The sequence below is a fragment of the Juglans microcarpa x Juglans regia genome, chromosome 4D, assembly GCF_004785595.1.
Source record: "Juglans microcarpa x Juglans regia isolate MS1-56 chromosome 4D, Jm3101_v1.0, whole genome shotgun sequence".
Classification (NCBI taxonomy): Eukaryota; Viridiplantae; Streptophyta; class Magnoliopsida; order Fagales; family Juglandaceae; genus Juglans; species Juglans microcarpa x Juglans regia.
In genome coordinates, this window is record NC_054600.1 from 19,608,601 (window position 1) to 19,633,847 (window position 25,247).

Sequence of the window (25,247 nt, forward strand, 5' to 3'; positions counted from 1 at the left end):
TCCTTGTATATCACTGGACCCTGACATTAAATACAATAAGTTAGATCTCTTACCATGCGCCAAGACTAGCGCACCATTAGTGATCTTCCAAGCTCCTCTAGAGAACACTACTAAATAACCACTGTCATCAAGTTGTCCCACAGAAATCAGGTTTTTCTTTAGATCTGGAACGTGTCTGGCTTGCTGTAAAGTCCACACACCCATGTTTAGAAGTGTGATGCGCACATCACCCACTCCCACTACATCTAGTGCCTTTCCATCAGTTGCCTACATCTTTTCAAAATTACCAGTAATATAATTATGCATGATCTCGATGTAAGATGCTATGGAACATAATTACCGAACCACCCCCATGCTATTCCTTTCAGTGTCAATGGGAAGGCGCGTCAAGCCACCTCTCCAAGAAAGCCATGGAGAGTCATGTGCGCTTTGAAATTCTCGAGATAATCAATAGGGTCTTTGGATCCATCGTATAGATTGATTTGTGATACCTTGAATTTAGACAGTAGAGGGACCGCCATGACTTCCTCGGTGTAAGGGAGATCCGTGTGTGTGAGGAGCTGCTCCACGAAAGAGGAACCACCCATCCTCTTCGTCATCTCCTCGTATTTATCCACAAGACTACACAGCTCATCATGCATTTTTTTTCTTCTCTATCTCTTCACTATTAACCCTGTGCACTGTGTGCATCTCCTTCAAGCTGCCCATTCTAGGCTGGAGGATTGTCCCTTTGTGGCGTTAATTCCTCGTTCTCTTTCTGCAATTGTTCAACAACCGCCATTACTTGTTTCAGCCTTTCCTCCGTTTCTGCTAACCTCACTTCCACCTTTGTCATACTCAATCTTGGATCTCAGTCGACTTGTGATCGCATGACAGTTGGCATGTAAAAATCATGTTAAAGTCTGTTACAATCCTACAGACTGCGCCACTGTAAAGGACGTATTTCACACTACCAACAGTACGGACGACTCATAGTAATGAAGAGATGGCGCTTGCTACCCTGTATAAACTCTGATGCTTAAGGTAATAAAAATATAATGGCAAGTGCATGAAAAATGTAGATGATGATGTTTGTGACCTCTAGCAAGTTCTTTATAGAAAGATGTGGCATGATGGCGACTAACTCTGATTACCTGTCTCGTGTGCTTATCATTCATGATCCCTTATTAACCAAAGAAAATACCTCATATTTTGTAGGAGTTATCTTACTTAAGATATTTATGTCCAATTGTGGGCCTCATCCCTAGTTCTTCGAGATTATCTTATCTTGTATTGTGGTTACGAGCCCTCTATCGATGGGACTCCTAGCTCCATGAATCCAATAAGCCTTATTAGGCTTATGCATGAGCTTGGCCTTAGAGATGGGCTTCTAAATGTCCCTTCCAAATATATATACACACTACAAGTTCAACCTTTAAAATCATATATAAAATATTTAAAGTATAAATTCATTGACTAGATTAAATAAGAATATGATATAAATTTAAATATTTTCAATAAACATATAATTTAAGCTGTTTGGATAGTGAGTTGAGATGAGATGAAATAAGATAGTTTTAGATAAGTTGAATAAAATATTATTAGAATATTATTTTTTAATATTATTATTATTTTGGGCTTTGAAAAAATTGAATTGTTTATTATATTTTGTGTGAAAATTTGAGAAAATTGTAATATTGAGATGAAATGAGATGAGTTGAAATCACTTCTCAATCCAAACGAACAATTTCCTTTTTTTCTTAAATAAAAATTCTCGTCTATGGAAAAGATAAACAATATTAAGTTAAAAACACATGGATGTCGTCTCATTTTGTATAGTCACAAATTTAATACGAAATACTTATTTCTCTTCTAATTTTTTTGCCCAACTAAATAAAATAAAGAAGTCTATGTTATATTGTTCAATTTGTATACCTTTCAAACTATTAAAAAAAATAAAAATTATACCTTTCTTATTATATAAATGATTAGAAAGTTAATATATATTTAATTTTATCATATTTTCATACAAAAAGTACTCATTTCTCTTATGATATAAAAATAGTAGTCATTTCTCAAACACAATAAAATAAATAAATAGTCTTGAATCGATTTAAGTCGACTCAAATCAGGTTGAAAATCGACTAAAATTGATCTGAATCTGATTAGAATGATATTGTAAACAATTTAAAAAAATAAAACTAAAATTAATTCAATTTCTAACCATTTTAATGGGCTGAATTAAGAATCAAACCGTTTTTCCAAACATGCTTTGAAGCATGTCTAGAACACTATTCAAGTTGATAATAGCTCTCAATCGAAAATAATGTGTTTAGTTACAAAGTACTATACCTCCATGAAACGAAAATCACCAACTGCAGAAGACAACTTTGAAGTTTCTTCTTAGAGTTTCACTTTACAAAATTGAGTATTTGACAAGAATTATCTGAGAAATTTTAGGAAAAAAAAATCTTCTATATAAAGATTTAAAGTGGCACTTAAGAAAATTCCAGCCGTCTAACTGTGTAACCAACAACAAACATATTGAAAAGGCATGTTGGTTAAAGTATGCAGTTGGCCTAGTGAATCATTCACCAAATGCTCCTGAGCCAGCGGCTACAACATGGTCGCTATCGCCTGCACCACCTTCAACAACATGAGCAATCACGACTTTAAAAAAAAAAAAAAAAAAAAAAAAAAAAAACCTTCTCCGACCTCTAACAATATTAAGAATCATTTTCGGGTAAAATATATCTCTGCTTCAAGGATAGGCATGAAAGAGGGCTTATAAAAAATGTCATTCGGATGAAATTCAAGGAACTACTTATGTATTAGATTGCAAACCACTGCCACCATAGTATTGCTTCGTGGTTTCACGGGAGAATTCTGCAAATGTCATCCCATCCTTTAACCGCGATGATAATGGGGGGAGTATTTTTAGAATTTCTTGATTTATTTGGTTTTGGTCCTTGATGGAAAGATTTGTTTCCTCCTCTGATACTTCCTTCACAGGATAATCTAAGATGGAGAAAGTCTTATTCCATGCAGGCTGCAAGAACACAACAAAGGCTTGTCTGCTCAAACTTTCAAACTTTGCAGCTCTAGAGACAGAGTGAAGGGCTGAGCGAAGCTTCCCTTTTGATATGATATCAGCCGATTCACCCACCTGAATGATAAAACTTTCAGCAGAGACCTTCACCATGCAGACATTATTTTTGTTGGGATAGAAAATTTGCAAGTATGTGTGGCCGCTAGGAGAAGGACACTCTTCATCACAGCACACTGGAAATAAATCATTTGGCTCTGTTGCTTGTGGAAAAGACGAGGAAATAAAAAAGGGAGCAGTCAGAACAGTGAAGATACCATAGTCATAATGCCATTGTTGCCACAGATTGGAATGAATTCCAGAGGATCCTACTTCATTACCATTTGTATCCAAGTTAGGGCCTTCCGATAGTCCATGTCGATACCTTATGGAATTTTTTTCATCCCTTCTACCATTTGCCAGTCTTTTTGCTGTTTTCTTGCTCCTTGCTTCGTTTAAAATAATGTTGTCTAGAGCTGAGTGATAGTGTATAAGACGCCCTTTAGCTACACAGGAATCCAATAAGCTCTGCTCGAGCTCTTGCTCACCAATTGCCCTATCACATATTTGTGCAATGCGGAGCCCTAGATCCATCATGATAAATCCAAGCTTTCTGAAAGTGTTTCCAAGATTTCGAAATTCAATATCCTGACTTTCTCTTGTGATATCAACTTCTAGATGATCTTGTTCCGGATTTACTAAGGAATCTACTCTATGGCTCAGTTCACTTTGAACAGATTCCAGCCATTGTGCATATCTCAGTTGCATAGCAAAAGAGGAGACACTTCTATCTGGGTTCTTCAAAGGAACATCACTCCCCAAGTTGTGCTCCTGACCAAATTACAAATTGACTTTGAGAGATTATTTCCATAAAGTAATTCCTTTTGAACAGAACTTTCATCTTCCTACTGAGAGAAATGACAAAGTTGCCGGGAAGAAAGTGCCTGGTAAACACAATACAGTGCTAGTTCTGACAAATAACCAACCAAAAGAACCATAGAAGCTCACAAAAACTGAATCTCATTACTGATAGTAAAAGTTTAGAAACCTATGTGGCACACCAATTAAGATCTTGCTAAGCTTAGACTCAAAATTTACAGCCTCAATTTAATGGACTTATGATTGACTTCATCTAAATAAATCCACAAATTTTGGAATGCCAGGTAAACACAATTTCATTATTCAAAACCAAAAGTAAAGAATACAATCCTCAAAACACCCTTTATTTCCCATTAATGACATCCATATACCTATCATATCAAAAAAATACACACGAATACCTAACTACTTTTATACAAGGTGTGCATGATACAAAGACCTTAGCCAACAACCAAGAGAACTAAAATTTAGAACATTTGAAGCAGCACTGCCGACTTCCCAAACGATACTAGCTACTCACCGACAAAGTACCTCTTTCGAAGTTGGATTAAGAACCAGCATTGGGAACATTCAAACACAACATACCAGGTCCATTTCTCACCATCCAATTACTAGTGCATTATAGTTTCATTGTGCATCAGCATTGAAGTTTCATAAAAAGTTTTCAGAACATGTATAAACTAAGAGCCAACATAGGGAAAGAATTAATAGAACAAAGCCCTCGGAAGTCATTTAATTGATGGGTGTTCCAAATGGACTAAATGTTCAATTTTTATTTTCCTCCGAACACCAAAAATGAAACTCATAAATGGCTTCTTGGCTCATGGGACTTTATGTAAACTCATAGTCATTTCAGATTACCTTCTCAAAAAGCAATCTTACAAGCATAGTTCTGAACAATGTTCTCGGCGCCATTTCGCAACCCTACATTCCTGGAGTTTACTAAACTTTATTTTCCTAAAACTATAATTTCTGAGGTTTTTCCTTCTACGAAACGATACACTCGATTAACTTAGCCGTATAGGCAACGAACAACAAAAATTTAAAAGTTAAACTCAACCTTTTTTCTCCACCATTTCTCAGCAGCAAAACACATGTAGACTAATTTTAAAGGGAAAAACCCCCGTGGATTAGCTTAGTGACCTCATAGGAATTAGAATTACGAGTCAGGTTTGATATGAAAGTGATTATTTGTAGGGCAATGCCGATACATAATGTATTGAAATTTACCATTCGAGACACACATACAAAAAAGATAAATAAAAAAGAATATTGAAAGCGGAAAATGACCTTGAGAATGCGTTTACGTTCGTCGGGGTTGAGAAGCGCGAGCCTGCGTGCGAGAGGCAGAAGGTCTCGACGGAGCGTGGAGGCGTCGGGGACCCCACCGATCGATAGCAGGCCAGGACCCGCAGGCCCTAGTGCTTCCATTACGCCTCTGCTTATTAATTTCAGCCTATCGGTTTCTTCATACAAAGAAGAAGAAGAAGAAGAAGAAGAAGAAGAAGAAGAAGAAGAGATTGTTGAGGATAGAAGCATAAGATCCGAATATTGGATCTCGTACAGTTCTAGCACCTCTGCTTCTTCCATCGCTCTATCTCTCTCTCTGAACGGGACTTGCAGAGACGATGACGACGAGCGAGGAGACAAAAAGGGTTTGGACCGACTACAGGCCCAATATGAGGTCACATTAGGACATTGGGACTTGAGATATGGACCTTGTTTTGAAAACCTCCAGAGTTTTGGGTGACTTGCAAGCCCATTTAGACGCATCAGTTTTTTATTTTTGTACTTTTAAAAATGGCTTATCAGTTTTTAATTGTTAATTTTTTTTAGACATAGTTTTCCTCCAAACTGAATTGTTGGAAATTTCCTCCAAATCATTTATAAAAATAATAATTTTTATGACTAATGCAAACAGTTGTAAAGTGCATAAACGTATGATAATTTTTTTTAAAAAAAAAGATTTACTATTAAAAAATTAGTTCTTTTTCATATGGATTTCGTATTTACTCACTTTTTCAAATAGATTGTGCGGCGCTTGTGTTTACGCACTCCACGACTGTAAATATTATTTCTCAATTTTTATTGAGCATGTGATATCAACGATACTTTTTTCAAAGTCTAAGTTTGGAAAGTAAGATGATCTCATCTCATTTCATCTCAAAACTTCTCATAATTGTCTTCCCTAACATCACTCAAACGGGAACACTTTTTAATTTCAAATTTTTAACTTTTTTATCTAATCATTACCTAATCATTACAATTTTTCTAAACTTCCAAACAAAACATAAAAAATAATACAACTTTTTCAAACTTCAAAACAAAAATAAAATAAAACATCTTAACTAAAACTATTTCATTATTATTCACAAAATTCATATATCATCTTATCATTCAACCATGCCTTAAAAATTGTAATGCACCTTTTTATTAAAAGATATAAGATTCTCCCGTGGTGATCAACGGATAGATTTTCTTAAAATAGATTGGAGAAAATTTCCATCAAACTGGGTTGGAGGGAAACTCTACTCCTATTATTATTAGATTACAACCACCATTTTTAATGTTGAGAATATTGAATTGGCTTGCATTGACTCAAGAAATTAGAATTAATATCTCAAATTATTGTTTATTATATAATATTATCTCCAGTTATATTTAACTTCCTATAATTATTATCCATTTTATATGAAAAAAATCTAAAATCAACCCTCCAACCAAAAGCTGTCACGGCAGCTTTTCATCATAGTTAAAATGTATTCATCCACATTCAACTAAAACTATAAATTTAAAGATCAACCTCTGTTTTTTATTAGACTGATACACATACGAAAAAAGCTCCGACGATTTAGGGTGATTTCGTGTAACTGCTTTTTATCTTGGTTTTTTTTTTTTTTTTTTTTTTTTTAATTAAAGAGTGAGTAGTCACCTGTCTAATAGTAACCCTACCTAAATTTATTAATAAGCCATCACTTATGACGGAAGAATACCGTAATAACAATCAAAGTACTTGAACTTTACATTAATATGAAAGAATAATTAAACCCCAAGTACCAGACACCAAAACAAATAATTCAAACAATATAACTAGGCCTATAACTGAACAAAACAATTAAACATGCCTATATAAAAGATTTAACCAGAAAGAATAAAATTCTTATGCAAGTAAGTGCATTGACATGCATGACGCCCTTCCTCAAATGTATTACCCATACTAAAGACATTCACACTTCCTAAGATAAGCCAGTCCACATGAATATGTTCTAAGTATACCTTTTAATAAATAAGGAACTTCCATCTGCTCTAACCACTCATAAGAGACCCCATTACTACCCAGTCGAGCTAAAAAATCTGCAACCTTATTCCCTTCCCTATAGACATGCTTAATGAAAAAATTCATCTCTGCCAACATATTCATAATGTCTTCCCAAAAATCCTCTACGTACCAAAGACTACAACTTCCTTTCTAAACCAAATTAACAACCAAAAGAGAGTCCATTTCAATAATTATATTATTAAGCCTCAATCTTTTACAATGCTCAAGCCCTCTTCGCAAGGCTATAACTTCTGCAAGATTATTGGTTATAGTTGTTTCTTCTCTGTGTGCATGAGAGTGTCTTTCTCTCTTAATGAGAGTCTTTTTGTAATTGTAGTGCTTAGGTTTGAGGTTGAGTTCATGATTCAAAATTGTTTGTTGCTTGGTCATCGATTTTTCATTGCAATGGTGGAAGATATTTTTGAGAAGTGGAATGAATTGTCCTTATCTGAACATGAGAAAACAACGCTTAATTTATCTAATCGTTGGGACTCGAATAAAACTTTTGCAACGGAATACGGATCAATGTTTCCTCTTCAAACTTCATACTGGGAAGTTTTATAATAAAAAGGCTCTTCAAAACAATGATGCAAAACTTATGGCGTCCCTCTAATGGGGTTCAGAATTTATGATATGGCTGATAATTTATTCTTGGCTGCTTTTGCAAAACATGGAGAAAATGAGTGTATTATGAATAATGGTCCATGGATGCTCAGTAACAGTTTGGTGATATTGGCAGAGTATGATGGTTCGTTACATATCTCAAAGATTCCTTTGTCTACGGCCTCTTTCTGGGTGCAATTCTATGATCTTCCAATGGATGGAATGAATGCTAGAGTAGTAAGAAAGATTGCAGAGACTTCGGGTCCAGTTGAGGATATCGACTTAAAGGAGTCTCAGCTAGGGTGGGGAGAATTTGTATGGGTAAGGATCTCCTTGGAGATTAATCAGCCACTTCTATGTGGTAAGAGAGTTTCTAAGGGAAGCCAAGATTACGTGTGGCTTCATTTTAAATATGTGAGGTTACCACAATTATGCTACTGTTGTGGTTTACTTGGGTATGGTGATCAAGATTGTTTGTTATGGAACAAAGACAAGGAGAAGTTTGAGACGGATGGATTTCCTTATGGCCCTTGGTTATGGATTGGAGGGGCATTAATTCATAATAGACCCAGAGGTGAATTTAAACAGAATATGGCTAAAGGATCTTTGTCCAGTGAGGCGACGCTTGCTAAACATGATGGTTCTCCATCTCTGGTGAAGTCCTTGGTGGGCCTGAATTCCTCAATTCCTCCATCACCAGTGGTTTCTGGTGGGAAGCAGTTACAAGAAGTTGCAAAACCGTCGCTAATAACTGATTCAGTGGAGAAATGTTCGGGGCTTAAATCATCTTCAAGTGGGCTTTGTTTGGAGCCCGGCCCAGCATTACCATTTGAAGCCCTAGTAAAATCTCATTTCTGTGCTAAGCCTAAATCGCGATGGGAGAAAGGGAAAGTAGTGTAGCTTGGCGAACAAGTTCAACAAAGAGCTTCACGGCGAGGACCGGCGGATCCATCCAAACAGCATCACAGCCATGGTAAGTCCTTCTCACTAACTTTGGTTACCTTGAGTCCTATTAAGAAACTGAAGTGTATTGATGAGGAAGCTATGGTGGAGGTTCCGATTACATCGGCAGAGGCTGAGACTTAGCCCCACCGGATGCCATGAGGATAATGAGTTGGAACTCCCGAGGGCTTGGGAACCCTCGAGGAGTTCGTGTACTCCAAGATTTAATTCGGAGGGAAGATCCCGAAGTAGTTTTCGTTATGGAGACTCACTGTGATGTTCGATATATAGAAAGACTCAAGTTTCTGTGGGGTTCTCTTACTTTTTTGCTGTGGCTAGCAATGGACATAGTGGTGGGCTCGGTCTCTTTTGGCGAAGTGAGGTAAACCTTGTTTTATGTTCATATTCTAAATTTCACTTTGATGTATGTGTTTCAGATTATGTTAATTCAAGTACTTGGAGATTATCAACCATGTATGGTCAACCTTTAACTCATCTTAGACATGAAACTTGGGATTTATTGCGCCACCGGAAAAATCAATCAAATGAGCCATGGTTGGCTTTCGATGATTTTAATGAAATTATTTTTCAATCTGAGAAGTTGGGTGGAAGGGTTAGACCTTATAGGTAGATGCATGATTTTAGGTCTGCTTTGGATTATTGTCAGTTGAAAAGTATTGATACAATCAGTTCAAATTTTATATGGAGCAATTTGAGGGAAAGGGGAGATTTAATACGACAAAGGTTGGATTGTTTTACAAGTACTATTGATTGGCTGGAACAATACCCCCGTTGTAAAATCAAAAATATTCCTATGTCTATATCTGGCCATAGTTATTTGCTTTTGAATATTATAGATATGGGTTGTTATGTGTCTAATCCTGCACATTTGTTTAAATTTGAGGCTATGTGGGTAGGCACAAGGAGATGTGAGACAACAATTGAGGAAACTTGGGACTTGTATAAAATAGCGCCTCTAGTTAAGACATTGAAACAATGTGGATCTGGTTTAAGAGTTTGGAGTCGTCGTCATTTTGGAAATATATGGAGAGACTTGGATGCTAGGTGTAGGGAGCTTGCATTACTTGAAGCCTCTCCCACACATTCCCACCAAGCTATGTGTAAAGTGAAAAAAGATATTAATTTTTGGCTGGAAAAATAGGAGCTAATGTGAAGATATAGGTCTAAAGTGCATTGGTTGGGAGCAAGAGACCAGAATTCGAAGTTCTTTCACTTTAAAGCCTCCCGACGTCATAGACAGAACTTGATAAATAGTCTTAAAGATGATGCTGGCAAATTATATGAAGACTATAATTTGTTTCCTCTGGTCACACATTACTTTGCTGATTTATTTAAGTCAACTAATCCCACTGATGTTGATGTTGTCTTGAGTTCTGTGCAGCAATATATTTCAGAATCTATGAATGCTGATCTAACTAGGCCTTTCAATGATATTGAGATTAGAAGTGCATTATTTCATATGTAAGCTCAAAAAGCGTTGGGTCTAGATGGAATGCCGCCATTATTTTTTCAGAAATATTGACATGTGGTGGGTGGAAAAGTAATTGATACGATGCTACAAGTCTTAAACTCTGGTATTATGCCCACTGATTTGAATTTAACCCATATTGTGTTGATTCCTAAGAAAAGACAGCCTGTGTATATTAAGGATTATAGACCCATTAGTTTATGTAATGTGGTTTATAAGATCATTGTTAAGGTTCTAGCCAACCGTTTGAAGCTAATTTTGTCTTATGTTATTTCACCATCTCAATGTGCTTTTATCCCAGGTCGTTTTATTACGGACAATGTTTTGGTGGCTTATGAGATGGTGGATGCAATATGAAGAAGAAAAAGGGAAAAACTGGTTGTATGTCGATTAAAATATATATGAGCAAGGCTTATGACCTGGTGGAATGGGTATTTTGGAAGAAGATTTTGTCTAAGATGCAATTTGCTCCTGCTTTCATTCGGTTGCTTATGATGTGTATCTCTACAACTTCTTATAAGATTCTTATTAATAGAATTCCTTCGAATTTAATTACTCCGACTCATGGTTTATGGTAAGGCTGTCCACTTTCTCCATACTTATATGTGCTGAGGCTTTGTCATCAATGTTGCAGCAGGCCGAATCAAGTCATTTGATGAGAGGGGTTCGTGTTTGCAATAAAGCTTCATGGATTAGTCATTTATTTTTTGCTGATGACAACATTATTTTTTGTCGAGCTTTAGTGGAAGAAAATCTGCATATTTTTTCTCTTTATGAGGCTGCATCAGGGCAATTATTGAATAAGGAGAAAACAAAGTTATTGTTTAGTCGAAATGTGGATGTGGGAGTAAGGAATGCCCTTAAGGAACTTTGGGGAGTTGATTCTATTCAAACTCATGATAGATACCTTGGACTTCCCTCGTTTGTGGGTAAATCAAAACTAAACACTTTTCGAGATGTTAAAGATAATGTATGGGCAAAGTTACAAAGCTGGAAAGAAAGCTTCTGTCGCAGGTAGGTCGTGAAATATTGATCAAAGTAGTGGATCAAGCCATTCCCACATATGCAATGAGCTGCTTCAAAATTCCAAAAGGCTTGTGCAGTGATTTGGAGGGGCTGATTGCTCATTTTTGGTGGAGACAAAGAGAGCAAAAGAAGAGGATTCATTGGATGAGCTGAAAACGTTTATGTAGATCCAAATTTTCTGGTGGGATGAGTTTCCGAGACTTGAAAGCATTTAATTTGGCTCTTTTAGCAAAACATGGATGGCATTTGCAAACTCAGAATAACTCTCTGTTTTACCTGGTTTTCAAGTTAAAATATTTTCTACACAATGATTTTTTATCATCTACCATTAGCTCTAATCCTTCTTATGTGTGGCGTAGTATTTTTTAGTCTAAATCTGTTATTCAGTCTGGCCATTTGTGTCGCATTGTAAGTGGTGAACAGGTGAAGATTTTGAGGGAAAATTGGTTGTCGAGCTATCCAAACAAGAGAATTATCATTGCTTGTAATGGCATAGAAGCTTATGCATGTGTTAGTGATTTATTGGACTCTTCATTGTCGGGTAGATGGAAAACAAAACTGATACATCAAGTATTTCTTCCTTTTGAAGCTATGGAGATTCTTAAAATTCATTATTTCCTCATTGGACTGCTGACAAAATGGTGTGGGGATGTACACGAAATGGCCAGTTCAGTGTGAGGTCAGCCTATCATTTAGTGCTTCAGTTGAGGAGTGCTACTGCTGCTAAAAGCAGTTCTCATGTAGGCTTGACTACTATTTTTTGGAAGAATATTTGGCATCTGAATCTTCCTAGTAAAGTTAAAAAAAAAAAAAAAACTGTGGAAAGCATGTAATAATGGATTACCCACAAAAAGTCAGTTGCATTACCGTCGAATAATAGACTTTGTTGTGTGTGATTTATGCCATGTGTTTTTTGAAAATGTTTATCATATAATTTGCAAATGCCCTAACAGTTCAAGTGTGTGGGGGAAATATTTTGAAAAACACTTATATGTTCTGCATACTTACTCTCGGTTGGATAGTTTGGTTGGGGCAATTATGGATCTTAATGATCCAAGTGCTATTTTCTGTTTTGCTGTTGTTTCTTAGGAAATTTGGAAATTTAGGAATTTAAACATTTTTCAGAAATCAGAAGCTACAGTTTGTGATGTTGTGAAAAGTTACTTTTCCTATGTTGACTGCTTTTTGTTGGCTCGACAATGCATGAAAGTGGCGCAGTTTCAAACGTTGTTGTGTTGGAAACCTCCACCAAGTGGGCAGCTGAAATTAAACTTTGATAGAGTCATTTTTAGTCAAGAATTAAAGTCTGGAGTATGTTGTTTTGAGGGATGACAAAGGAAGTATGATTATGGCCATGTCTAGAAAGGAAGAAGGCATTCTGTTGGTAGAAGTGTGGCGCCCCCAACCCCCATGTAAGGAGACACGGGAATCGAAACGCCAAGATGGTGACAACAGGGTCACACATCTCAACGATAGTGTCAAGTGTATGTACATACAACAGTGTACAATAAACAACCCAGTGGATAATTAATACAACTAAGTACCAGAATTGTTAATATAATTTAAACAATCAGTAAAAAGGTTTAAATATTATACAGTCATCCGAAATAAATATTTTACAAGTTCCAAACCAGAATGCGAGTGATCCAATCACTCCTCGGGCGGAGCTGACTCCTCAGGCTCACCCTCATCCTCCTCTGTATCAAAATCTGCGTTACTATAGGACGGTACCGCAGGTAAATATAACCCAAATAATCACGAGATAAAAATACATTAATGCGACCAACATGCATGCATATGATGAAATATGCATTAAATCTGAAAATATTATTTTTTCCAAAAATAGATATTTTCCAACACACGCCAAAATCTCATTTTGGCCTAAAAATAATACTCCGTCATTTTCTCAGAAAATGACCCAAATCAATAAAACTTCATTTTCCCAAAAAATGAATCACATAAAAGCCTTTTAATCAACACACGTTATTTTCTCAGAAAACAGCCCATTATTCCATTAACTAATGCACCATGATCTCCCCTAGGGATCATCAGCACGTCCTGGCTTCGTAGCGATGCTCAGTTCCACGCCTAGCGCGTTCGTGGCCAAGCACCCACTACGCAACGAGTGATGCCCAGTTCCGCGCCCAGCGCGTACTTGGCCAAGCATCCTCTAGCCCCCGCCAGCAGAGGAGCCATGGAGTCGGCACGAGACCATCTCGTCCGATCCCATCGTCGCCCAGTGCAATCCAGGGGACGTCACTCAGTATATTCTGCTCCTGAGTGACCAGAGGAGCTCCACCGAGATAATACCCCATCTCGGCTTGAGGTCGTGATACACACGCACCCAAAATCCTTTAACACATGAAAATCCAGTTTTCAATCAACACATGAACATGAATGCATTTACATGAAAACTCAGTTTCCTTGACAAATATGATCATGCGTGCAATATGCCATGTACATGAACAACACCAAAACCAACACCAACAATTCATAATACCAACCAAACACACAACTCCGTCCACAATCCATCCGACCCTCGAACTCCTCGGACTCAGTTCGGCATATCCAACCAGATCACAATAATATGAGTTAGTGCAAAAATATATTTAAATCACGATAGTTCTTTGGAAAAATACTTACAGCGCTATAATATGATTTTCAAAGGATCCCGGAGGTGCAAGAAGTGGTGACTCAGCAACGTAACAGTGTAAAATACACTGTAGTTGTGGGTCTCAAAAACTCACTTTTCAACAGAGACAAACTAAGACCTGAAATTGATAGGGTAGGGCCTAGAGAGGTCGGTGAAGCCAATGGTGGTGGTGGTTTGCAGTGGGTGTCGGCGCAAATGGTGGTTTTAGGCCAAAAATACCCAAATCGGAAATGGGGTTGGATGTGCTTCACCGGTGACGGATCGGAGCTAGAGTTGGGTCCATTGAGTTGCTAGGAGGTCAAGGATGAAGTGGTGAAGAAATAGTGGCCGGTGATGGCACGACGGCGGCGCTGGAGCTCAAGATGCGCCACGGCTTGGAGGGGCTCGTGGGGGCAAACGGCGGCGCGATAGGAGCTGAGAATGGAGGGAGGTGATCGCCGGCCAATGGGCAAGTGAACGGCAGGGGCGGTGTCACCCACGGCGGCGCGACGGCGGTGGGTTGGGTGGAAAGAGAGAAGCGCACGGCAGAGAGGGAGGGGAGTGCGTCGCGCGGGGAAGGAGAAAAGCAGAGGGAGAAAAGAAAAGGGGAAGAAAGAAAAGAAAGGGAAAAGAAAAAGAGAAAAAGAAAAGTAAGGGGAAAAGAAATGAGATCCAATCCTCACCTCTTGGGTCACAAAAATGATCCAACGAAGATGATTTTAAAACAGCAAATCAATAAAAATAATTTAAACGTAATGATATAATGAAAATAAAATAATTAAATCCCACAATCAATTAATTTAAAAGAAGAACAATTTAAATGTACAACAATAAATAAATATTAAGAAAATATAACAATTTAATTTTCACAATTTAAAGATCATAAAATAACCCATTTAATATATCCGATAATTATAAAATAAGAGAATAAATTTTTGAATTATTAAAAATAATCTTCAGTGAAAATACACTAAAATACAGGGTGTTACAATAAGATATTGAGGCTTTAGCAGCTTTAAGAGCCTTACAACTTATTTCTCATTTGGGAATTCCTCACTTGATCCTAGAAGAAGATTCACTTATTGTAATTGAAGCCATTCAATCGACAATTGTTCAAGAGTTTAGTTTCAGCCCTATTATTAGAGAGATTCAGTTATTGTTATCTTATTTTCAATATTTTGATGTTTTACATGTTGGACGGTAGGGAAATGAGACGACACATAAACTGGCCAGGCATGTAAGGGTTGTGGAGAATACTCTTCAATGACGGTTTCATCCTCCAGATTTTATTCAAGCTAGCTTGGAAGTAGAAGTTGAAAATTGCCTACGGGCTTAATGTATTTATTAAGTGTGTTTGTATTCATGTATTGCGATACACTTTGTTTCTTCATAATGAATGAAGTATCATTTGATTCTCCGAAAAAAAAAAACTATAAATTAAAAAATTAAAAAACTAGTGTTAACTACCGATTTCCAATGATCGGTAGCTTGCGACCGCCCGTCTGGATTCCGGCCAACTATGACAACCTCTCAGGATGTGGCCTTCCTGAGAACTCGTATTTCGAGCTAAAACATCGATTCTGATCAAAGGAGAGCGTTCTACTTTTTCAAGTAAGTTGCTGACTTTTGCTCTAGCTATTTCCCTGTACTCGTATTTATATATCAAGAAGCAAACACACGCAACCAAATCCTTCACGATCCAATGGGCTAGGTCTCTTGAACTACTTCAACTCATTTCTTTTCCACCAACGATTAATTCCCAAACCCAACAACAACAATAAACTCCCACATCCATAGATTTGATTGGCTTAATCTTGAAATGGAGTGAGAGTGAACGCAATGCACTTGGACCCAATGAAAGGAAAAATATAAACACTCACAGTATCCACACAGAGAACCATCACGACACTGAGGGAGGGAGGGAGGGCAGCGGCGGCTTCGAGGGGAGGGACGTGCCATCCTCGACAGAGGCGCTTCGAGGGGATGGAATCTCCATCTTCGATAGAAGGGTAATTGTGGAATGATTGAGAGAGAGAGTTCTAAATTTTGAGAGAAGGCTATGGAATCAAAACGGTGCGTTTTGATTAAATGAATCCACATCAGCAACCGCTTACACGACGTTTACCCTGAGTGATTGAATGTATCATTTCTGATAGAAGTTAGCCATTACTCCATCAACCGTTTAGATGTTAACATGAATTGAGTCATGAATAGTAGTATTTTGTGGGACTCATTGAGATGAATTTAACTTTTTTAGGTTAAAATTGGTTTAACTTTTTATATTGAAATATATAAAATAGTTTGAGATGGATTTAAATTTTTTATAGAAAATTAAAAGAGTAGTGAATTCTATCAATTATTAATTTAAGATGAGTTGACTTGTGCTCATCTTCCAAACATAGCCTAAGGAATTGTTTGGATACCAAAATCATCCCAACTCATTTCATATAATCATTACAACTTTTTCAAATTCTCAAATAAAATATAATAAACATTTCAATTTTTTCAAATCTCAAAACAAAATTAATATTAAAAATTAATATTCTAATAATATTTTATTTAATTTTTAACTCTCATCTCAACTCACCTCATCTTAACTCACTATCTCGAAACTCTGGAACTGCCAAAGCACGAGAGAATCAGCCGCATATTCCTCGATTAAATCCATAAATTTTGCGTAGCTCCATTTCATACCATCGAAGTCCTTTTTCATAGTGCCATAAAACTGAGTCTTATATAAATACCATTAGTGCCCAATTATCATTGCATTCCACTCCCGGATCATGATTATCATTTCATTTTACTTGCTAAATATTGAACAATTATGGTTATTCCATATCTATCCTGTTTAGCTCATGGAGTTGGACAAGTAATCATAAATACAAGTCTAATAAAGCATGCACTTCTCGTGTAAGCCTTTCAAAAAACATTGGAGTCCCCATAAAATAAAAATAAATAAATAAACATTAAAATTAAAATTCACTTAGGCCTCGTTTGGTTGATAGACTCAACTGAAATCAACTCAGTTCAGTCTAATTTTACGCAGTCTAATATCTAAACACTCAATTTTTAAATTATTAAACTCATTCAACTCAAAACATTTTTGCACATGGGACCTACAACCTTTTTCAACTTTTTATAAATATATCTAAATTCATCTTAACATCCAAACACATTTAAACTCATCTTAAGTGAACCCCACAACTCACTTTACCATTTCAACTCACTACTATTCATAAAGAACTCAACTCAGCTCAATATTCAAACGCAGCCTTAATAAAACTACTGATTGTTGATGCCCATAAACACTTATCGCCCCCCGCACCCCACCCCCACCCCCCGCCATAAGAGTAGAGCGCAGTTATCGGTCTGTGCTTGCAGCCTTCAAGATGAAGACTTTTCAGCTACTCTTTCAATTTTCAAATATCAAAGATATAAAAAACAATCTACACTTTCGAAAATCTAATGGCATCAGTATTCCAGTTAAACTGCTGCCTCCTTGAAGCTCTTGGTCAACCATATTGCAGTTTCCCTGGAAGAAACTTTCTCGGGCCCAAACGGCTTCAACAACACACCAAGCTCCTCGAACCTTTCTTGTTGTAAGAGCCGTGCGCTGAACTCGAGCAACCCTTCCAATGCCTCCGCACGCTGCTGGTACGATGAGGTATCAAACCGACGCTGTTGTGACTCGGAAGATGAACGACTTGAAATGCCAGTTGTTGGATTATGCTCAGAGCAATCGCTACCATTTCCTGTAGCTCCATGGCTGGCATCAGTGACACTGGGCCTGGCAAAGGTTTTATCCACAACTTGGACTGTACACTTGTCCTTGGTGATTGAGCGTTCACCTCTTTTTGGCGAGTTAGAAGAGCATTGTGCAGATGTTGATGACTTTTGATGGATTGGAAAGAGGGGATCTTCAGAAGAAGCTAAGGGGAATTCAGCAATCTTGTCAATACGTGGGGCATTCACAGAGACATCTGGAGACTCCATGCTGTGAAACAGACCAACATTGGCTCTATAAGGGTTTTCCAACGCTGCAGTTCTTGTTGGCAATGGAAGAGAGGCTCTTCGTGTTGGCTGAGAAGATCTTCTCACAGGAGTTTGTGACATCGGAAGCTGCAAATTGCCTAAAATAATCAGCCACCGATATGGAAAACAATGACAGGGCCCTAGTAGATGATCATTAATAATAAAAGGCGACTACCTATTGATATTAATCATTTGAATCAAATATTGTCTTTCACAGTAATAGAATAAAGTAACAGGATACATTCCTGCAGGTCACAATCATCAGAGAGCACAAAAATTTCCATGCAACGTGCATGCCCAAAGGAAAAATGCGTTTTTAATATGTAGTCCTAGCCTTCCATTTGCAAGCCATGTTTTTTACAAAAAAATAAGGTGCCTAACTCAATATTTTCTTCTGGTTGGAAAATCGTAAGAAATGTTATATAAAGCATTAAAAGTCTTGGAAGAAGATGTTATTCCATCAGCCACCACTAGCAAGAAAAATAAAAAAGCTTTTTTTATCGGTAAGAAAAATATGGAACTTGAAATGCTGCATTTACCATACACACACACTTACTGGGTCATGTTTTGAAACAATGTGGTATATCTTCGATGGTGTCGTCTGTCTTTTTGATGTAGCAGAAACCTTTCTTGGTGTCAATCTTTGGGCCTTGGCAACACTTGAAAACTTGGTGGTTGTTGATGTGTCAATATCATATTCTTCGTAGACACAGCCAACCGATAAATCTGCTAACTTTTGACTCAAGCTTGGGAATTCCTGAGCTGTTTGAGAAGAACACATGGAGTCCTGTTCAGTTTCAGATATACTAGGATTCAGAGTCCTGTCATTGCTGAATGACATCCTCTTCTCTTTCACTGAATGAACTGAAATTGTTTCTGGCTCCACAAATCTTGTTCTCTTTACGTAGTTGGAATCAGACCATCGGACTGGGAAAGTATTCTGTCTAGGGCTATTCAGTTTTAGATGAATCTTAAGGATGTAAGGTTGAAGATGTGGATGAGTGAGCAACTCTGCAGCCTGGAAAAACGAAGATTGAGGTGAATGAGTACAGAAAAAGAAAGCAGATACATTTGAACAAAAAAACAAGTTCAATCAACAAGCTATGGAAGCCAAACAATAACAAAAATCCCAAGCCCAACATGACATAACATGGACATGGGCATGGTTCTTAATTTGGGAAACAGTCCAAAGCTACAGATTTGAGCCTATGGTTATCGATGTTCATCTTAGTAGATTTGGGGGGTGAGATGAGAATTTTGTGTTTGTTTGAAAGTTTAAAATATTATGGTTTAATATTATTATTGTTTTGGGATTTGAAAAAGTTGAATTGGGATTTGAAAAAGTTGAATTGTTTATTATATTTTATATGAGGATTTGAAAAAAGTGTAATGACGAGATGAGGTGAGAATTTTATGTTTTGTCTTGTGCCCCAAACCAGCCCTAATCAACACGAATCCGCTTTCCTAGTTAAATATTGCTTTCTTGAGCAGCAGAAAGTTCCCATAACCACAAATTCCCAGTATCATAACCATAAGGTTAATTATCATAAAAACTCAATGCACCGTAACCCATACTAAATTGATATAATAAACAACACGCAGGGAAGTGACCCAGACAAATACATCAACAGTTCAGAGACCCATATGCAATATATACTCTGATTTGAATGTCAACTCATGTGGCCAATTAGATAACAGAATACACTCAAGGTGTATTTCTGGCTTCAGATAATGATATTCTAGAGCTGTCTCCTCGTTTCCAGATCTACATGCAGGTGCTGATAAAATAAAACAACTCTTAAAAGAAGAAAGGACGGCTAGAGTTACACTTGGTCTAAGTTCTGGATTTTTCCGCAGCATGCTTTTAATGAGTCCTCGTCTGGAAAAAGAAAAGAAAAGAGCACATTCATTTAAAAGTGTCATCTCCATGAAACATTTGGAATTGTTGTTAAGTAAAATTTTAAGAAAGGAAAAAGAAAACCATTACTTTGCGATTGTATTGAAAATTTCAAGACATTACATTACATGTAACAATATAGATTGATATTAATTTCAGAAGAAGATGGAGAGCAAGAGGACTCACAATGCACAAGAGTACATGGTCGGTAGGGGGGCCACAATAGACTTATTTATTTTGTTAATAAGAGCTTGCATGTCCTGTTCAGTTAAAAAAATGACAAACACATGACAGTTATAGAAATGTCAGCCAAACGAAAAGGTGCTCAACACAAAATAGCAAGAAACCATTACAACCAAACGAAGGGATTCCAAGGGAAATGAAATCATTCATTGTACTTTAAATAGAATTTTCAATGAGTCAACCTGATAGGAAAACATCCAAGGTTTAAAACCATAATTAGGATCTCAGAGAAAGACATTGATTACCATCGATATGAAATGCATTTTTACTTTGTAAGGACCCATTTTAAGGGAAGCATTTCTTCAATTGCATGGGAAACAAACTCGTATCATTCCTTTCCATGAGTCATCCACAAGCACACTGAACAGACTGTTTGAATTAAACTATCATTTCTTTGTATAAACTATAGAATCAAGTTTCCAATTGCCCATACAGTTTCATATCATAAGCAGCACACACATTTCAGAGTTCTACATGATTCATTTTCTTCTTTTCATTTATTATATTTTTTTTTTCCTTTTTTCTTTCCCCCTTTTTCCCTTTTTATAGATTAGTTCCAAGGGGGAGACTAATGAATTCGTGGAACTGTGAGTACTTCAATATGGCAGTGAGATAATAGCTACAACAGAACGAATTGTTGCTTTCCTACAAGATAGCACAAATCAAATCATAATGAACGGTGTATACGGTCCCATATGGCCCAAAACTTAGATATTCTGACATCATAAAGGGTCCTGAGGACCATTTAATTGAAGAAACAAATGAAAGTGATAAAATCATATCAACTGCTTTGTTACTTAACAATGTCACTAATTGAGGAAAATGACAAAGTGACAACATAACAATTTATACTTATGGTAACCGCAGGTCAGAAACTCACAAAGGCTTTAAATGCAGGCTTGTGAGCAGTCATTTCATATATACAGCATCCTGGAATGTGCAATACATTATCTATACAAATAAGAATCTAGCAAAAGATGAACAATGATTACGAAGAGGGTTAAATTTAAAATTCAAAAAAGATGTAATTTACCCAAAGACCATATGTCTGATTTGGAACCATAAGGTATATCCGCAAGAAGCTCGGGACACATGTAACTTGGAGTTCCCACAACCTGCATATGGTGCAGAAACCCATGGTAACCATACAATGCAGAGACAGAAAAGATGTCATTATATCAGATATAGTAATATCAGCAGTCCTGCTAACTTACCGAGGAAGCAAGATCATCAGAGGTCAACATCTTAGCAAGACCAAAATCACCTGCAGCAAATTTCTAACTGGATGATGCCAACACAAACTTATAGTGTACTTAAAACAGGGGACAAAAGAAGAAGGAACACTGACCTAGACGCGTGTCTTGATCTTTAGTCAGAAATATATTTGAGCACTGAAGCAATTTTGGAATATGATCAGTGCAAATTAGATGTGGGAATTCATTTAATAAATCAAACCAGCTTTCGCCTTCTTGTCTGACACTGACCTTGACATCCCGATGAAGAATGTGATTGATGTGCAAGTAATCGAGTGCCATTAGGAGTTGAACTAGCCATTTACAAAGTTTCTGCATTCACCAAAAATTTCAAGTATGAACCAGACGTGCAGCAACATTTTTATGTTTCAAAAGAGTAGAAACTTGGAAGCAAGAGTGACAACCTCTTCAGGAAAGTGAACACCATTGGCCCTTTTAATAGCTTCTGCCCTGTAAAACAAGAATTAGCATTTTTGCCAAGATCAGAAAAATACTTATAATTAATCATTTCCAATCAGATAATGAAACATTAATCAAATAACCAAGTTACGTAGTAAATATTACTCACATGTCTCCTCCTTCACAATATCCAATGACAATGCAAACAAAGCAACCCTAGAAGTCAAACGCCAAAATGTCAATTACTCATAGTTTTTTTTTTTTTTATCAGTAAATAGGAATTTTATTAACAAAAACTCTATGTGCAGTCACTTTTGTGTACTCCTTGCGCACTCCACTAATGTAATTGGCTGCGGCACTTTTTTTAATATAAAATAACTGTTTTGGCCAATCACATCAGTGGAATACGTAAAGAATACACAAAAATAGTTGTATGTAGCAGAACTCTTTTATTAAATATAGGTGAAGCCAAGTACACGGGACATACAAGAACCACAACCTATGCATGACTGTCTAAAGGTCAACTACTCATAGTTACAGACGAAAAAATGTATGACCAGGGAAAAATTATAGAATGCTTTATTAGGATTTTAACTGTGGAAACACACACGTGCCACATTCAACACTGACCTTTTCCACCCAGGAATCTTTGTACTCCACAATAAATGGATTCCGTACTTTAGATATAAGCTCCATCTGTAGAATTAAGAACCAATGGAGCATCTTACAAGCTAAAATTATACACAGAGGTGCAATAAAGGCATAATTCTGGAAAATACCAACCATATGAGAGCATAAAAATTAAAATACTGTATTTATAAAAGCCTAATAATTACGAATAAGCATGTCTGGATGAGACATCAAGCAAATTTCAAATTTAAAAACCTTAGAGAGAAGCACCTAAAAGAGTATCCAATAAGTATACATGTGCAGCTATAGCCTCTCAAATATTAGGAATCTTAATTGTTTTGATATTGATATACAATGAACTGAGAATTGAACTATAAATTTTAGTAAAAAAAAAGTTAATGACACTGACCTCCTGGTGAGCAGATCTGCGAATTCTATCAGTCTGGCGAGCAAGACGAATCTTTTTAAGAACATACCTTACATAGGAAAGAACAAGTCTCCCATCAGGCATGGTTCAACTCTTAAATTAATTTTAAAAATATAAATAAGTGTCCTCACTTCTTTTTCTCATGTTTATGCCTCACAAGAAGTGCTGAACCAAAAGAACCTTTTCCGATCTGCTCTAGAATTTCATACTGCTCCATTCTACGTGTTACCACTCCCCGTACTTCTAGTCTCAAAGAGCTTTCAGTCCTGGAAAGATTTACAAAAATAAATATGAAGGATGACACACTTCATTGAAAGAAGGAATAGGGAGATAACTGCTATATTCTTCGGTGGATACATGTTCTGTCCTATCATATATTCTCTGCGGTGTTCTCAGGAAAATACTGCATAACTTGAAACCCGGCTTTTCCTAAAGGTGATCTGAACTAACATATCCAGATGGTATTGAACCCATAACCTTACCCCTCATCTTGTTTTATGGAAGGAGAAGCCATTTAATCCAAAGACCATTGGAATTACTCTCTTTTTTTATTGGCAACGGGTGTCTAAGAATAGCGTCCCAACTAATCTCAGGGTACACCAGCCCTTAGCAAGGCGAGCTACATGGTATTTAGGTGTAAAACCCAGACAAATGAATGCTTGAGGACATGTATAAACCACAATAAAGGAAAGGCATAGATAGTTACATGTTTATGAAGATAAATAGTTACTATTCTAAATAAATAAATACCTTATCCATCCATGAGAAAACTACAGTAACCCAAGGATTTATAAGACAGCAATTTAGTTTTGTAAAAGAAGAACGCCAAAGAGCAACTCCGTATTGAACTTTTACCAAACTACAGCAACTATAGATTCTATAATGACAATTTGACTATAAATGGAAATGAAAGAGTAAATTTACATTTATTCTCTGAAACACTTAAAGTAAGAAAAAAAAGGGCATACAAGCTATTGAATCTAAAGCAGGAGGCCTAATTTCTATTCATAATTGTCGACACTGCTGCAGGCGCCTTCATCATTCACAACCTACTTATGCCGACAATTGTAATCTGAATAGAGCAAACTCCATAAAGCCCTAATGCTACCATTTTGAACAAATATACGAAATATGTAATTAGAGCAAACCAAAAACAATCAAAGTTAACAAGAAGTAATTTTAGCTCACGAGCATGAATTAATGCAGGGCCAACGCCTCTAAGTCATAACTACAACACAAACCACCACATGTAATGCACAAGTTTTTGCACGCCCCCGAATCCCAAAAAAAAAAAAGGTATAATGACAACATTTTGTGAACACTGCGATGAAAGTGGAGTGAAGGTGCGGCATCTATCATAACTCAAAATGAAAAACAAAAAAAAAATGGTTAAAAACTAGAGAACGCGTTTACTTTTTGAAGCATAAGTTCTCTAAGAAACTGGGAGCAGAAGCACTAAGAAACAGATTCAATATTTTTTTTCAAGGTGAGAAAGGTCAACTGGATGGGCAAGACAAGAAACCCACAAAGGAAAAAGCTAAAAACAAGAAACTTTACTGGAAGAAAAGAAAAGAAAAGGATAATGGAGAAGCAATCGTGAAGAATAAAAGCGAAAAAATAGTTACTACCTGAAACGTGAAGATGATATGGTGAAGCAAAGCCCAAAGTTCTTGGCTGAGAGAAAATGGGAACGCAATCAGTAGCATTTGAATTTGCAGAGATACTTGAAACTTGAAAGACCAAAAAGAGGAACTGGAAAGCTCTTCACCTACTTGTTATTTTACTATTTTCATTATTTTAAGAGAGAGAGAGAGAGAGAGGCAAAAGAAATATGAATTGGAAATAAAGCAAAAGTTATGCTGCTACTCCTCTACTCCTCGGACTGTGAATTCAATTCAAAATGCGCGTGAGAGAGAGAGAGAGACAGAGGGAGTGGGGTCAAAGCCCATTTAAAAGGTTGGTTTGATTTTGGTATTTTATGAGAGATTCCGGAGGGTGATTGAAAGCGATCGGAGTTGCACGGGTTGCAGTTTTTTTTTTTATTAAAAAAAGATTCGATTCTCTGCACTGCGTACAGTACGGACCTCCTCTCTACAGTAGATAGTGAGTGATCTCATTAAGATGTGAATAACAGTAAAAAAAAAATGAAAAATGACATTAAATAGTAATTAATAAAAATAAAAAATAATAATAAAATATTAAATAATAATTTAGTGATCTTTCCAATATCTAGATAGTTTTAGATTGTTTTCTGATAATTAGGTGATCTTAGATTTTTTGTAAATAATAATAAAAAATAATGATAAAATATTAAATAATAATAAAAAATAATAATAAAATAATAAATAGTAATATAATATTCTGATAATACTCTAATACTTAGGGGTGTGCAATCAGATTCGGATCCTATAG

General features: G+C 36.5%; 2 protein-coding genes across 6 annotated transcripts; both read right to left on the minus strand.

Moving 5' to 3' along the window:
• Positions 1-2,355: 2,355 nt before the first annotated feature.
• Positions 2,356-5,656, minus strand: LOC121260762. Of its 2 annotated transcripts, XM_041162774.1 has the most exons (3): positions 5,234-5,656; positions 3,343-3,895; positions 2,356-3,261 (listed from the first exon to the last, which is right to left on the minus strand). In XM_041162774.1, the coding sequence occupies exons 1-3, from the start codon at positions 5,531-5,533 to the stop codon at positions 2,804-2,806; spliced, it is 1,311 nt and encodes a 436-aa protein (XP_041018708.1). In that variant the 5' UTR covers positions 5,534-5,656; the 3' UTR covers positions 2,356-2,803. The 2 variants fall into 2 exon arrangements, with proteins under 2 accessions (XP_041018708.1, XP_041018707.1); XM_041162773.1 differs by having other exon boundaries at positions 2,356-3,895.
• Positions 5,657-17,358: 11,702 nt separating this feature from the next.
• Positions 17,359-24,757, minus strand: LOC121260768 (serine/threonine-protein kinase Nek2). 4 transcript variants are annotated; one of them, XM_041162785.1, is made up of 15 exons: positions 24,464-24,757; positions 22,967-23,101; positions 22,818-22,884; positions 22,409-22,474; positions 21,948-21,994; positions 21,784-21,829; positions 21,611-21,691; positions 21,475-21,517; positions 21,341-21,390; positions 21,160-21,241; positions 21,007-21,056; positions 20,070-20,143; positions 19,814-19,865; positions 18,543-19,004; positions 17,359-18,073 (listed from the first exon to the last, which is right to left on the minus strand). In XM_041162785.1, the coding sequence occupies exons 2-15, from the start codon at positions 23,050-23,052 to the stop codon at positions 17,438-17,440; spliced, it is 1,842 nt and encodes a 613-aa protein (XP_041018719.1). In that variant the 5' UTR covers positions 23,053-23,101; positions 24,464-24,757; the 3' UTR covers positions 17,359-17,437. The 4 variants fall into 4 exon arrangements, with proteins under 4 accessions (XP_041018719.1, XP_041018721.1, XP_041018720.1 ...); XM_041162787.1 differs by lacking the exon at positions 24,464-24,757 and adding an exon at positions 24,249-24,273; XM_041162786.1 differs by lacking the exon at positions 24,464-24,757 and adding an exon at positions 24,024-24,212.
• Positions 24,758-25,247: the final 490 nt, after the last annotated feature.